At 41.8% G+C, this 15,116-nt stretch overlaps 1 gene segment (V, D, J or C); it reads left to right on the top strand.

Moving 5' to 3' along the window:
- The first annotated feature begins 13,799 nt into the window (after positions 1–13,799).
- LOC136118300 (T-cell receptor alpha chain constant-like) overlaps positions 13,800–15,116 on the top strand; it is a 334,856-nt gene continuing 333,539 nt past the window's right edge. The window contains 2 exon segments of the C gene segment in view: positions 13,800–13,851; positions 14,033–14,321. Coding sequence covers positions 13,800–13,851; positions 14,033–14,321 — 341 coding nt within the window.

Genomic DNA, 15,116 nt, shown 5'->3' with positions numbered 1-15,116 from the left:
CATAGGTGTAAGGATACATGATCATTACATCTTAGGTTGTTTCCATAATCCATTATATGTAGTATTTTAAAATAAGTTCCATCACAGACGCAACAACTAAACACAGCAGTTGGTCGAATCATCAATCTCCCTTTCAATAACAAATTTACCTCGTGTTCATTTTCAGATGTAATTGCTATCAGTTGAAGTGCTGGTTAATGCAAAAGGAAGTCTGGGTTGAGTGAGACCCTCACCTAGTCCACAGAGAAGCTGACATGACCCACATCAACTTGCTCCTCCAGGAAACCGCTGTTTCCTGTTGCGGGGCAGCAGCAACACATAGCTCAGCAATTCTTCCCTCACCCTGTCAGGCTCACCTCACCTTGCAGAGCCTTGAAATTGAAGAAGACACTTTCCATATAGAGGAAGACCTCAAACATGCTTCTCTCCAGCCTTCTGAAGGTGGTCATGGCTTCATTGTGGCTAGGTAAGGATGGCCCCAGTGGGACCGTACCCCTCTAGGACCTAAGGACTGGGGGAACAGGTGGTTATGGGCACCCTGGGAAGAAGGGGCAGTAGAGTGTAAAATAGAATTTCTTTGTTCCACGGTACTTATTCTTAAACTTCTGATTTTGCTTTTTTTCCCTGTAGGATCCAGTATTGCCCAGAAGGTAACTCAAGACCAACGAGTAATATCAGTGCAGGAGAAGGAGGTTGTGACCCTGGATTGCATATATGACACAAATGATTTCACTTATAGTCTATACTGGTACAAGCAGCCCAGCAGTGGGGCGATGATTCTCCTTATCCGTCAGGACTCTTATAACCAGCAAAATGCAACAGAAGGTCGCTACTCACTGAATTTCCAGAAGGCAAACAAATCCATCAAACTTGCCATCTCAGCTTCACAGCTGGAGGACTCTGCAGTGTATTTCTGTGCACTGAGTGAGCCCACAGTGAGAGGTGTGTGGGAGGCAGGTATACCAAAACCCAGGGCTCTGCTTGATGCATCTGCCTGCTATAGGGACCAGGGCAGGGAATTGCCTTCCCAGACAGGAAGTAGTTAGGGCTGTGGCAGCACAGGTGTAGGGTTAGAGGGAGAACACTCCTTCTAAGAACATATTTCTCTGGGTTCGTAGACTAGGTCTAGAGCTATTACTCATGAAAAACAACCTTATCCTTGAAAATTTGGGTTCAATTTTTTTATTGAAGACAAAAAATAGCCACATAAAATCCTTGCCATTTAGTGATTAGAATGAGCTAGAAGAATTGACTAAGGAAATTCAGAGACATCTGACTCAAAAATTAGTAAAAATACGCGTGAATTTTTGGATTTTCATTTCAATGTGTTCATTAAATGATTACTGAATATATATTGTTTTGAATAAGAAAGGCTGTGAAATCTCTTTGTGATTTTCCTCTTTTTGAATATTATGCAGTTTTACACCGTTTAATGAATTCATTTATTTTAGTTTTGTTAGCTGAGTTAATGGTACACTTGTTTACTTTCTAAGGTGCCTGATATGTCACAAACTTTGTGCTAATCCTCATTCCATCTTATTAACACCTCTAGCATGGAATAGCTCAATTACCATAATGGAAGCTTTACCTGTTTCCCATCAGTCTTATCCACAAAAAGATCAATAATTAGTGGCTCTTAAAAGGACACTGTGAGAAGCAGAGTATGAATTACCTTGTTTCTCTGCTCTTGCCCTTCACTGCACCACTCCTTCTAAAGTATTTTGCCATCATGTGGCACATTTTGGACACCTCCAGGCCCTCTTTTTCAATCAGTGTTGCACAATCCCAAATACTCCTTCCCTCAAATTTCCTCCTTCTACCTCTAATCCCATTATCTCAGTGTCTTAAAATTTGAATGGTAATGGGTGGTTGCTAAGTGATCTTGTATTGTAACTGCCTCTTCTATTTGCATTTCGAAAGCAGTTGTGTAGAGTAGAAATCTTAAAAGGAATGTCTTACAGTCCCTTCATTAAGTGGTGCTGGAAAAATTGGACAGCTACCTGTAAAAGGATGAAATCAGAACATTTTCTAACACCATACATGAAAATAAGGATCTAAATGTAAGACCAAATAATATAAAACTCTTAGAGGAAAACATAGGCAGAACACTCTCTGACATAAATCACAGCAAGATCTTTTTTGGTCCACCTCCTAGAGTAATGAAAATAAAACCAAAAATATACAAGTGGGACCTAATGAAACTTCAAAGCTTTTGCACAGCAAAGGAAACCATAAACAAAATGAAAAGACAAGCCACAGAATGGGAGAAAATATTTGCCAATGAATGCACAAACAAGGGCTTAATCTCCTATATATACAAACAGCTCATGCAGCTCAATGTCAAAAAACCAAACAACCCAGTCAAAAAAATGGGTGGAAGATCTCATAGACATTTCTCCAAAGAAGACATACACATGGCCAAGAGGCACATGAAAAGATGCTCAACATCATTAATTATTAGGGAAATGCAGATCAAAACTACAATGAGGGGGGCTTCCCTGGTGGGGCAGTGGTTGAGAGTCCGCCTGCCAATGCAGGGGACACAGGTTTGTGCCCCGGTCCGGGAAGATCCCACATTCCGCGGAGCGGCTGGGCCCGTGAGCCATGGCCGCTGAGCCTGCGCGTCCCGAGCCTGTAGTTCACAACGGGAGAGGCCACAACAATGAGGGGCCCATGTACCGCAAAAAACAAAACAAAACAACACAAAAACTACAATGAGGTATCACCTCACACTGATCAGAATGGCCTTCATCAAAAAGTCTACAAACAATAAATGCTGGTGAGGGTGTGGAGAAAAGGGAACCCTCCTACACTGCTAGTGGGAATGTAAATTGATACAGCTACTATGGAGAACAGTATGGAGGTTCCTTAAAAAACTAAAACTAAAAGTATCATATGATCCAGCAATCTCACTTCTGGGCATATATCCAGAGAACACCATAAATCAAAAAGACATATGCACCCCAGTGTTCACTGCAGCTCTGTTTACAATAGCCAGGACACGGAAGCAACCTAAATGTTCACCAATGGAGGAATGGATAAAGAAGATGTGGTACATATATACAATGGAACATTACACAGCCATAATAAAGAATGAAATAATGCCATTTGCAGCAACATGGATGGACCTAGAGATTGTCATACTGAGTGAAGTAAGTCAGACAGAGAAAGACAAATATCATATGATATTGCTTGTAAGTTCAATCTAAAAAAAATGGTACAAGTTAACCTACTTACAAAACAGAAGTAGAGTCACAGATGTAGAAAACAAACTTATGGTTACCAAGGGGGAAATCGGGAGGAGGGATAAATTGGGAGATTGGGATTGACATATAAAACTACTATATATAAAATAGATGACTAATAAGAACCTACTGTATAGCACAGGGAACTCTACTGAATACCTACATGGGAATAGACTTACATTGGAATAGAATCTAAAAAAGAGTGTAATGACTTACACGGGAATGGAATGTAAAAAAGAGTGGATACATGTTCATGTATAACTGATTCACTCTGCTGTACAGCAGAAACTAACACGACATTGTAAATCTACTATACTCCAATAAAAATCAATTTTAAAAGTCTTAAAAATTTTTAACTCAAAAAATCTTAGCTTTCTTTTTTTTCTTTTTATTTTTCTGCGTTACGCAGGCCTCTCCCTGCTGTGGCCTCTCCCGTTGCGGAGCACAGGCTCCGGAAGCGCAGGTTCAGCGGCCATGGCTCACGGGCCCAGCTGCTCCACGGCATGTGGGATCTTCCCAAACCGGGTCACGAACCCGTGTCCCCTGCATCGGCAGGCGGACTCTCAACCACTGCGCCAGCATGGAAGCCCTACTCCCTGATCTTTGATGACCATCTTGGTCTAGGACACTGATCATAAATGAAATCTTATAAACTGGAATCAGACTGGCTGCAACAAAACCATCTGGGAGCTTTAAAAAATTACACACTTGTGGGAATCCCTTGGCAGTCCAGTGGATAGGACTCCGCACTTTCACTGCTGAGGGCCCGTATTCAATCCCTGGGTGGGGACCTAAGAGCCTACAAGCTGTGCAGCAGGGACAAGGGAAAAAAAAATTACACAGTTGTGGGTCTCAATCCTGGAAAGTATGATTCATGAAGTTAGTTGTGGGATCCCAGAATCTGTAATTTTAAATCACTTACACATTGATTCAATTATCAGCTGTTGTATGAATATCAGCTATGTCTTTAATAATTTGAAAAGCTGGGAAAAAAGAGAGTCCTAACTCATGCTCGAGGCTTTTGAAACAAATCCACATCTTTAGAGTTCCTAACCCAGTGGAGGAAAATTATTCGATTAAAGTTTGGCAATAAAATATGGCCGATGGATGGTAACAGAAAGCATCCTTGAGGTTATTCACTAAGAGTATAAGATTAGTACTTGTCTGATTCACATAGGCCAACCCTTTTATCTTGGAGTCAAGAAAATAGTAGGAGAATAAGACATTGATCTCAGACCATTCTATAAGGATTTGATCTTTTCAATTATGATATTTCTTTTTTTTCACATTTTAATGATTCTGAAATTCAGGATTCTTTGACTATTGATAAGATAGTGTGGCTTTTTCCTCTGAAAAGATTTTATTAAAAAGATATTATTTTGGGACCGATAAAATATTATATTTCAAGTAGTAGTGATTCCTCAATCAGTGACCCTTGATTCATTATTTTTGTTTGGTATAACAAATATTTAGTGAGCATGTAATACATGTCAGTCACTGTTGCTCTATGAATTGGGGTACAATGCTGAAACACAGAGATTCACTCAGTACTGATCTGGCTTCTTATTACGTCCTCTGTAATCAACCTCAGACTCTTTTCTGACATTCGGTGGATTATAGGCTGGCCCACCATGGATACCTGAGAATATAAAGTGCTTAAGAACACTGATATCTTCTCAGCTGCAGAAATACCTGGGATACTCTGTTAAAGAACTTCCATGTCAGGCAGGGTCCTAAGAGCAAAACAGACCTGAGAAGTTATGACAGCTCTTGATCAGATTTCCAAGCACCGCCTGAAGACTGGCATGTACCTCATGAATAAAGTCAAGGATAACAGGTTTCTGACTTGAGGAGACCAGGAAACGTGCATCCCATTTCAGTGTCTGTCCACCAGGGGGTGAAGTTTCCTCACACAAGCACACTTCCTGTCTGAAACTAGGCTTAGGTTTATCACTTCACTGTGACTTCAATATTTCTTCATGTGAAGAGTCAAGGACATTATTCAGGAGACACTCTAGAGATGAACTCTTCTCCAGGCTTAGTGACTATGATACTCTTAGTGCTTGGTAAGCAAAATGCCTCTAAAAATTTGGATTCTTTCTTCTGTTATGTCAACAAAACCTTTAATCATAATTTTATCCCAGAGCTTTATGCCCAAGATGATACAGAACTCTTTTATTTTTCCCCAGGACAAACCCGTGAAGACTCAGTGACCCAGATGGATGGCCAAATGACTCTTCCAGAAGGGGCTGCCTTGACCATAAATTGCACTTATTCGGCCACTGGATATCCCATTACTTTCTGGTATGTTCAATATCCTGGAGAAGGTCCACAGGTCCTTCTGAAAGCCATGAAGGACAATGAGAAGGGAACCAATAAGGAGTTTGAAGCCACATACCACAAAGAATCAAAATCCTTCCACTTGGAGAAAGCCTCAGTCCAAGATTCAGATTCGGCTGTGTACTACTGTGCTCTGAGTGACACAGTGATGGGAACTGCAGGGGCAGCTGAGCACAAACTCTTTGAGTGGCAACAAGGGGCCTGGAGGCTGAGTGTCTCTCCATTTGATCCACTCTGTGGCACAGTCTATGGTGGTTTGTCCCTCACTCTCTGGTTGATACAAAACTCATACAAATTTCTAGAGAATAAGAACAAGAAGTGAATATTCCCCATACCCAACTCTTCATTAGTGATTCTGAAAACAGAGTCTGACATCAGTAGTTCCTCATCCAGGGCCAAAGTAATTTCAAGGTAAAGTCACATAAACAATGAGACTTGGGGCCAATGTAAGAAGAAACAAGAAGCACTTGGATGTGTGCTGTACCCCTGTGGAAGGGTTTAGAAACCAGAAGCATTAATTACACTTGAATAATTAGGGTGGATGGTGCTGTGTGTGTCTGTGTGTTTTGAGGGCATTCAGGGAGTGAAGGCTGAAAATAGGAAGACTGAAAATAAATAAGCAGCAGACTACCCATGTTCTCTACCAGTGCCTGTATAACAAGCAGTGATCATTTCCCAAACCCAGCAGAAAACTGGAAGTTAGCCACTGATGAATTGAGCAACAGCAAATATAAGTAAGTAAGCCAAAATAATTAAAAATTTAAAATGTAATAATTATTCACTTCAAGGAAACAATTATTATTCAAGAAAGTAGCATACTCACTGTATATGATTCAGCTAAATTTTCTTCTAGATAAGTTTTACCACCAATAGTCATGATTAGGCAGAATATCTATTTTCCCCAAACCTGGTGTATTACCAAGGTTCTGGACTGTTGCTTATCAGTTAGGCTTTTTAAAAAAAATTTAATAAGTCCCCTGCATCGGCTGGTGGACTATCAACCACTGCGCCACCAGGGAAGCCCTGTATTATATTTTGAAATCAGGAAGTGAAATGCCTCCCACTTTGTTCTAATTGCTCAAGATTACTTTGGCTATTTAGGTTCCTTTGCGATTCCATATGAATTTTAGGATTGTAAAACATGTCATTGGGATTTTGATACGCATTGCACCAAATCTGTAGATTTTGTGCAAAAGCTTTTAAGTTTAATTAGCTCCAATATTTTTATTTTTGTTTTTATTTTCATTACTCTAGGAGGTGGGTCATAAAAGATCTTGCTGTGATTTATGTCAAAGCGTATTTTTCCTATGTTTTCTTCTAAGAGATTCAATAAATAAACAATGCATTGAGTGAGATATTCTTCCTTTGTGAGAGCTTCCTTGTAAATGAATTCTTGATCACTGTCAAACTATGTGTCCTGATTTTTGGCTAGGGAAATTGTGTCACTGACTCTGATAATTTTTTCAGACTATACTTTCCCCAGATGAAGCCCTTATTTTTCTCTGAGGTACCCTTTCCCTTTCTTTACTCCTTCCTGACATGTCTGATTACTGGGGCACTTTAAGTGGAGGCAATGTTGTGAGGGTGGAAAGCCTAGATATTTCTGTACCTGTGATCAGCAATGTAGCAGACAGTAGGGCACTGGTCTCAGCAGCAACGCCAGTACCTTGCTGAAAAACTAGAAGGAAATCTCTGCGCTCTCCAATCTCCTTGTACTCCTCTTCCTTAAGGACAGCTGGGACTCAGCCTACCTGTTACTTTCTTCTCAGCTATTTGGGGACTAGAGGAAAGGCTTTCCCCAAACAACTAGTTTCCTTCTTACATGTCCATTGATCTGTACATGCCAAGCTTTCTCTACAACCTATTGTTTTCTGCTCTTCATCCTGGAGTTCCCTGCTACTGACCCCAGATTTCTATATGAGCCTCAATGGGATTCCTCACTTAAGCTCTGTTGGCACAGCATGGCTGGCTTCCACAGAAGCTCCTTGGCTAAGCACAGGGGATCAGGGACATTTTAAATCTACCATCTTTCTAGAATTGCCTCATTCTTAGGTCAAAAAAACCTGTAGAACTAAAATTCTAAAAGGCCATTCCTGGTGTGAGGAAGGTCAGAATCAATGATGAGGAATGGAAAATACCTTGATATAGTAATGTTTACACATTTCATTAACATACTTGTACAGAAGCTTAAATTTCTGTGAAGGCTGATCTATCAATATTTTCCCTTATTCTTTCTGACTCTCATGTTTAGAAAATTCATGACCATCCTAAATTGATTAAAATATGCTTTCATTCTATTTAAAATATTAATAATCTCTATTTGGAATTTATTTCATAGCTGATGTTAAGGTATGCATCCAAATTTAGTTGCTGATCTCTAGATGACTCTCCATTCATGAAGACAGATTTTACTGAATATACCATGTTTTACCTATTTTTTGATAACTAAATTTCTATAAATAATTTGTATGTTTGGACTTTCTATTATGTTCCGTCGATATCTCAATCTGGACCTTTCTGGTAACATGCTTCTTCACTTAGTACAGCATTACACTTTGTCTTATTAACTGTGGAGGAAATCCCTCACCAAGGCCTCCTGAAGCCCGAGATTATCTGCAGTATCAGATAGGGCCTCTAGAGGAAGATGCTACACAACTTGAACTTGATAGAAAGCCAGAAAGCAGCCAGCCCTTTGAGGAAGAGTTTTTACTTTGCATGCCAGTGTAAACTCACTCACTGCTCTGTCACGGTGTCCATGTGGCTGAACTGTTTCCAGGAAAAACCTGCAGAAAGGAGCTTCCTGTTTCCTCACAGCTCAGACATGAAGCCCACCCTCATCTCAGCGCTTGTGATGATATTCACACTCAGTGAGTAAAGTCTCTTTTTATTCTATCTTTCTCTGGTCTTCTGATTTAGAATCAGTTTAATGAACGATTCTCCTCTGTCTGCAAGACAATCCCTGATCCAGAATTGGTGTTACAGGAGGAACAAGAGCCCAGACAGTGACTCAGCCTGAGGACCACATCTCCATCTTTGAAGGGTCCCCAGTGCAGGTGAAGTGCAACTACTCATATTCTGGGAGCCCTGAGCTCTTCTGGTATGTACACTACCCCAAACAACAGCTCCAGTTACTCCTGAGACACACCTCAAGAGAGAGTATCAGAGGTTTCACGGCTGACCTCAACAAGGGTGAGGCATCCTTCCATCTGAAAAAACTATCAGCTCAAGAGGAAGACTCAGCGGTGTATTACTGTGCTCTGAGGGACACAGTAACTGGTTTTACAAAGGAAGCAGAGCACAAACCCCTTAAGAGTTACTGAAAATATTTCTAAGTTCCCTATTTGGCCACAGTGGGGCATTCTCTCTCTAGAGACTGACACTGAGTTTATCTCTGGGATACAGTTGCCATCAGTTGTCAGTTAGCTATAGATTAATCTCAAAAATTTGTTCAAGGAAATTCTCATTACCTACAATACTTAAATTAATTTTTAAAATAGTAAGTGTATTTATCCTACAGATTAGTACCTGGAAAAATACTTTTGAAATAAAACTATGTAATGGCATAAAAATCCTTTACTTGGCCCAGAGGGGCTCCCCAGGTTTAAGTGGTGCAGTCCCTCCTCTTTATCTCCTCTGCCGTAGCATCCACCCCCATGTGTGCTCATCACCACGTACTGAAGCAGAGTTCCTGAAAATGAGGATACTGTTTCCCGACATGTAGTTGCTGATCTTTCTACAGCTAATGCCTTTCCTCTCATGCACTTCATGGACCCATACTACCCAAATCAAGTGCAATCAGGAGAAACATCACAGCAATTTGAACAAGGAAAGTTTAATATAAAGAATTATTAACTAATAACAGGGAGTTATTTACTAATGAGTAAAAAGAACTCTAAAGAACATAAGAATAGCATAGGTAGGGAGACGCTGTTATCTCTAGGACTAAGCCAGAGTTCCGAGGAAACTAACACGTTGTAATTTGTACCCCCTTCTCCTACCAAGCCAATGACTCAGGCTTTTTGGGGGAGTGTGTGGCTGCAGCCTGCTGGATGGGGAAGTTTGCTGAGGTGCCAGAGAACAAGGTTGACAGGCAGAAGAACACCTCCCAGGGTTCCAACACAATTTATAGGAAGCTGGCAAGGGAGTGCTGCTGAATTTGCTTGGGTGCTTGTGAAACCTGCCAAGAAACTACCTGGGGGGCTGTCATTAAATGCTGCTGGAGGTGAGCATCACTGGTGTCTCACAGGATGGCCAAGCACTGCAGGAACAAGAAGTGTGGAAGGGCTTCCCTGATGGTGCAGTGGTTGAGAGTCCACCTGCCGATGTAGGGGACACGGGTTCGTGCCGCAGTCCAGGAAGATCCCACATACCGTGGAGCGGCTGAGCCCGTGAGCCATGGCCGCTGAGCCTGCGCGTCCACAGCCTGTGCTCCGCAGTGGGAGGGGCCACAGCAGTAAGTGGCCCACGCAACGCAAAACAAAAACAAAAACAGAAACAAAAAAGGAGTGTGAAAAACATGCCAGGACCTGGAAGAGATGCTGCTTCTTCCTGCAGTGTCCTTCCCGTTCCCTCTACAGACAAAGCTTAACATCATGCCAGTTGGCAAAGGAGAAATGTTTACAAGGTCCATGTCCAGAGTCACCCTCTGAATCCATGAAGGGTGGATTTAAAATTGAAAGGCAATAAATTGATAAGTGGCATGCCCCATCTTTTTGGTTACTGATCTTTCCTACACACCCCTCCATACACATTTGAACTTCCAAACAACGGTGAAATGACTCTATGTTTCTGTCTAACAAGCTAAAGCTGTCCTTTGAACAAGTGAAGACGTTCTCATCATTTCCCCCAAATGAGGAGACCCATAATCCCAGTAGTCACTACGGATCACTGGCTGTATTAATTACTTCTAAAATTCAGAGGAAATTTCACTGAAAATGCTGTTATACACAGACTAAATTGTAAACTTAATCTCTGACAATCTGCATATAAATTAATTATGGTGAGGAGAAAGAAGAAGAGAATGGCAATGTCTACAAAGGAACACACATGTAAAGAGCCAAAAGAAAATATAGAAAACTACTACATTCTTTGATTCCCAATTTGGTCACGATAGTGCAATTGACATGGACGGTTTCTTTCTTTTATTACACAGTTTATATTTTCCCTGCCCTCAGCCATAACCTCAGTGGATTAGGTTACTTCCCTAGTGGTGTGATCCAAATCTTCATTCTCAAAGGGTCTGAGTACTCAAAAGTTTTGTCTTTTTATTGCTTGCTGTAATTTAACATTAACGTTTAGTATCAGGCTTGGAAGTTCCCAGAGGCTCCCCTAGGAAATCTCCTGGGTTCCAGACATAGTCCTCTTTATATCTGTTGTGTAGCAGCTGCCTAATTCCTCCTTGGTAATTGGTATCAATCACTCCAGTCAGTAGAGTAACCTCATTTTCTATTCATTGCTGTGAGACATCTGTAGCCCAAATGGCCACATGGCTGTCTTATCTTCCAATTCAGTGAAATTATTGCTGTGTCCCCTGGTGAAAGCCTTCCTCCTTTTAGAGAGTAAGACCTCCAAACCAATACAGCTCAAAGTTACAAACATTGGGAGCAAAAATACTGCTAGTAGGTTACTGGTAATAATCGTGAGAGCGTCCACTCCCAGAGCCACTTCCTTGATTCCTGGACTCATGCATTCTGCGTATGGGGGAGAAAACATCATATATTACTCTCTGCTATAAAGCATATATTGCATCATATAAGACAGAATCCCATCTTTTTACAGAGTTGTTTTCCAACTGGTGCTATAACGGAATCAATAAGCCATTCTACATTTCAACAGGCCAGCCCCTTCTGGGTGATGGGGTATGAGGTAAGATAAATAATCCCATGGCCATGTGCCCACTGCTCTAATCTTTTGCAGTGAGAATAGTTTCTTCCTCAGAAGAAATACTGTGGGCAATCCCTTGATGAAATTAGGCATTCTGTGAGTTTATAAGGATGATGCTGGCAGAGTACAATGAGCACGGAAGACAAATCCATATGCAAGTACATGTGTCTACTCCTGTGAGAACAAATCTCAGTCATCTCCATCATGGAAGATGTCTAATGCAATCCACTCGTCATCAGGGGTCTGGGCAGTCTCTCTGGGGAATGGCACCACATCAGGGGCTCAGCATTAGTCTCTGAGTTTGGCAGATTAGTCCCTGAGCAACAGCATTAGCTAGGTCAAGCTTGGTAAGGGGAAATCAATGTTTTTGACTTCATGCATATCTTCCATTCCTGCTAGCAAGGCCACTTTGCTCATGGGATCATTGACCAAGCATCGGGGTGGCTGGGGAAAGATGCTGACACATCCATAGAGTGCATTGTTTTGTCCATTATTAAGAGCTTCCATTTCCCTTGGCCAGTTTCCACATAGTGCATAATTATCTTGACAGTCTGCGCCCATTCTGAGAGGTCCATCCAGACACCTCTTTCCTAGATTTCCTTGGCACTAATCTTCCGATCTTGTTCCTTCCAAGTCTCTTACCAGAAAAATCATTAGCAACTGCCCAAGAATCACCGTAGATCAGTACCTCTGGCCATCTCTCAGTCTAGAGAACATGAATAACCAAAAGGTATCACCTGATGATGTGGAGGGATTGTCCTTCATCTTCATCCTTCAGTGGGCTATAGTGCTAGTTTTGTGTGGTACCAAAATAATGTGCAAATCCATATGAAAAATAGGCTTGATTTTCTTGTTCCTTAGTCAACTGATTATAAGGAACTCCCCAGAAGGTGGTTATAGGCATGGTTAAGGGAGAGTATACAAAACAAGAAGAGTCTGTGTCAAAGGAATCTGAGGTGCTTACTCATTCAGCTTCCCTGGATCTTCTGGGGCTCCCTGAGCCCAGTCTCTTATATATCATTTCCACTTGATGATAGATTGGTGCTGGGCATGATCAACAGTGCAGGTATGTAGTTGGACAACACTTGGTTCATGACGGAAGTTCAGGCTGCATGGTCACTAAGTTAGTTTTTTCCTAAGTTAGATATTCAGACTTTGCCATGGTCAATTAGCAAGTCAGAAGCTGTTTCTTAAAAGGAGAACCGATATTTAAAGAAAAGGGCATATATTCACCCCAGCCCCCAATACTAGTGGACTATGCTGCAATTTTCCTGTTGGTGTTTCCCATGTCTCCATCCTATTTGCCATGGAAACTCCAAGCATCATTTTTGGATCTGCTGGACCATAAGACCAAAGTGATGAAGCAGATGGCACTGAGATGTTCCTTCCTCTGCAATGTTTTGGAATAGTTTAAGAAGGATCAGTGTTAACTCTTCCTTAAATGTTTGGTAGACTGACTCAATAGCTTTTTTTTTTTGCGGTACACAGGCCTCTCACTGTTGTGGCCTCTCCCGTTGCGGAGCACTGGCTCCGGACATGCAGGCCCAGCGGTCATGGCTCACGGGCCTAGCTGCTCCGCAGCATGTGGGATCCTCTCAGACCGGGGAACGAACCCGTGTCTCCTGCATCGGCAGGTGGACTCTCAACCACTGCGCCACCAGAAAAGCCCTTGATAGCTTTTGACCCCAGTTATTTGACCCTATTGGAGATGCTGAGGCAAACCCAATATTAATTAACTTATTCCTTTTTTACTTAATTCCGCCAGAGTCACCTTCTGTTATTCACCAGTAAGAACCCTGACTTATAGACAATCTCATTCCAGCATTAGGCAAATTAGAAAAAAGAAAGCTCATATATAAAATACCAGAAGTGATTGTAAGAAACCTAACAGTGCTCCTCAGAGGTATTCTGTAAATACCAGGCATCAATATTCTTTCTTAATTGAGTTTTTACATGAATTAAGCTGTATCTGTTCTTACTCTAGGCTAGAACTGGAGTGTAATAAAGGCAGAGAATAGACTAGCTTTGTAATTCCTTCTGTATCAGCTCTAACGCTTTACCTTCCACAGCCGGCTCTATTAGCAGGATGACGTTGCCACCACAAGATGGCAGTACCCTCTCTCCTCAGACTTGCTTGGTTTGAAATCAACATGTTTGTATTGAAAGTGCAGGATTGAGCTCCCTCTGATTGGCTGGCTAAGAAGCCTGAGTCTCTCTCTGGGATCCAGAGGGACTAGATAAATATACCCAGAAACAAGAACTAGACTGAGGAACCTGGCTTCATTTCAGGCTCTGGAGCTGAGTCTCCTGTGATCCCAATGAGGAAGAAGAATGGAGAAATTCCTGACCGTGTCTTTGGTGATTCTGTGGCTTCAACTGGCCAGTGAGTTGGGGCTCTTGGCGATGGGAAGAGGGTGACCAAAGTTCCGAGCCCACAAGACAGAGGGGCAAAATCTTCTTGTTAATTGGGAAATGTACCCCCAAATTTTGGAAGGAAATGCAAACACTAGAGAGTGAAAATGCAGTGACTGACTCCTGGCCTCTGGCCTTGTGTTTCTGCCTAGGGGTGAATAGCCAGCAAGGAGAAGAGAATCTTCAGGCCCTGAGCATCCAGGAGGGTGAAAATGCCACCATGAACTGCAGTTATAAAACTGCTATAGAAACCTTACATTGGTATAGACAGGATTCAAGCAGAGGCTTTGTCCACCTGACTTTAATATGTTCAAATGAGAGAGAGAAGTTTAGTGGAAGACTGCGAGTCACGTTTGACAACTCCATCAAAGGCAGTTCCCTGTCCATCACAGCTTCCCAGGCTGCAGACACTGCTACTTACCTCTGTGCTACGGATACACAGTGCTCACCAGGCAACTGCAGCCCCAACGCAAACCCTGCCAGAGCTGCCTCTTAGAAGCTGCAACAGTGTGTAGAGTTGGTGGTTATGTCTTCCCACAAAGGAGAGTCTACAAACAGCTGGCAACAGGAAAGGGAGGCCTGTCAAATTCCTGATGTTTTTGGCAGCATGTTAGACTAGGGTAAAGGGCCTGAGATTTAGAACGGGAAACTGAAATACCAGATTCAGCTGTGCCCATCCTGGCTCTGTGTCCTTAAGCACACCATCGGTGTAGCAGCCTTCAGTTTCCTCACTTTAAACAAAGGATTTGGACTGATGAGCCTAAAGACCTTTCAAGCTCTAATTTTACCAGGTCACTTGTGGAGGATGAGGAAGGACTTGTCAGTATTAGAAGGTCTCATCTGTTATATGTACAGCCTCCTCAAGACTTAGGTGGGGCTTTGAGATGCATGAGAGGAGTTTTGCATTTCTCTAATTCTAACAGGAGATTCATCAGACATTAGAGTTAAAAAGGATCTTAGGACTCTTTCAACCAAACTTTTCATTTTAAAGCTGAGCAGTGAAAACGTTGTATAATAATACATACAAAGATCTGAATCTCTGGAGTAGTAGAGACAAAGATCTGAATCTGATTCTCCCATTTATTAGTTGTGTGATTTCCAAGCTTCAATTTCTCCATTAAACAGATGGGAATTTATCAGAGAGTCATAATCTTTCCCCATACAAGTGAGAGATGTTCTCAACTACCAGGTCCTAAAATGTTGTGTTTTGAAAGTGGATACTTCTATTATCACATA

The sequence above is a fragment of the Phocoena phocoena genome, chromosome 2 (genome assembly GCF_963924675.1).
Source record: "Phocoena phocoena chromosome 2, mPhoPho1.1, whole genome shotgun sequence".
Lineage (NCBI taxonomy): Eukaryota > Metazoa > Chordata > Mammalia > Artiodactyla > Phocoenidae > Phocoena > Phocoena phocoena.
Note: the sequence above shows the minus strand (reverse complement) of the source record. Positions and strands in the feature narration are given on the sequence as shown.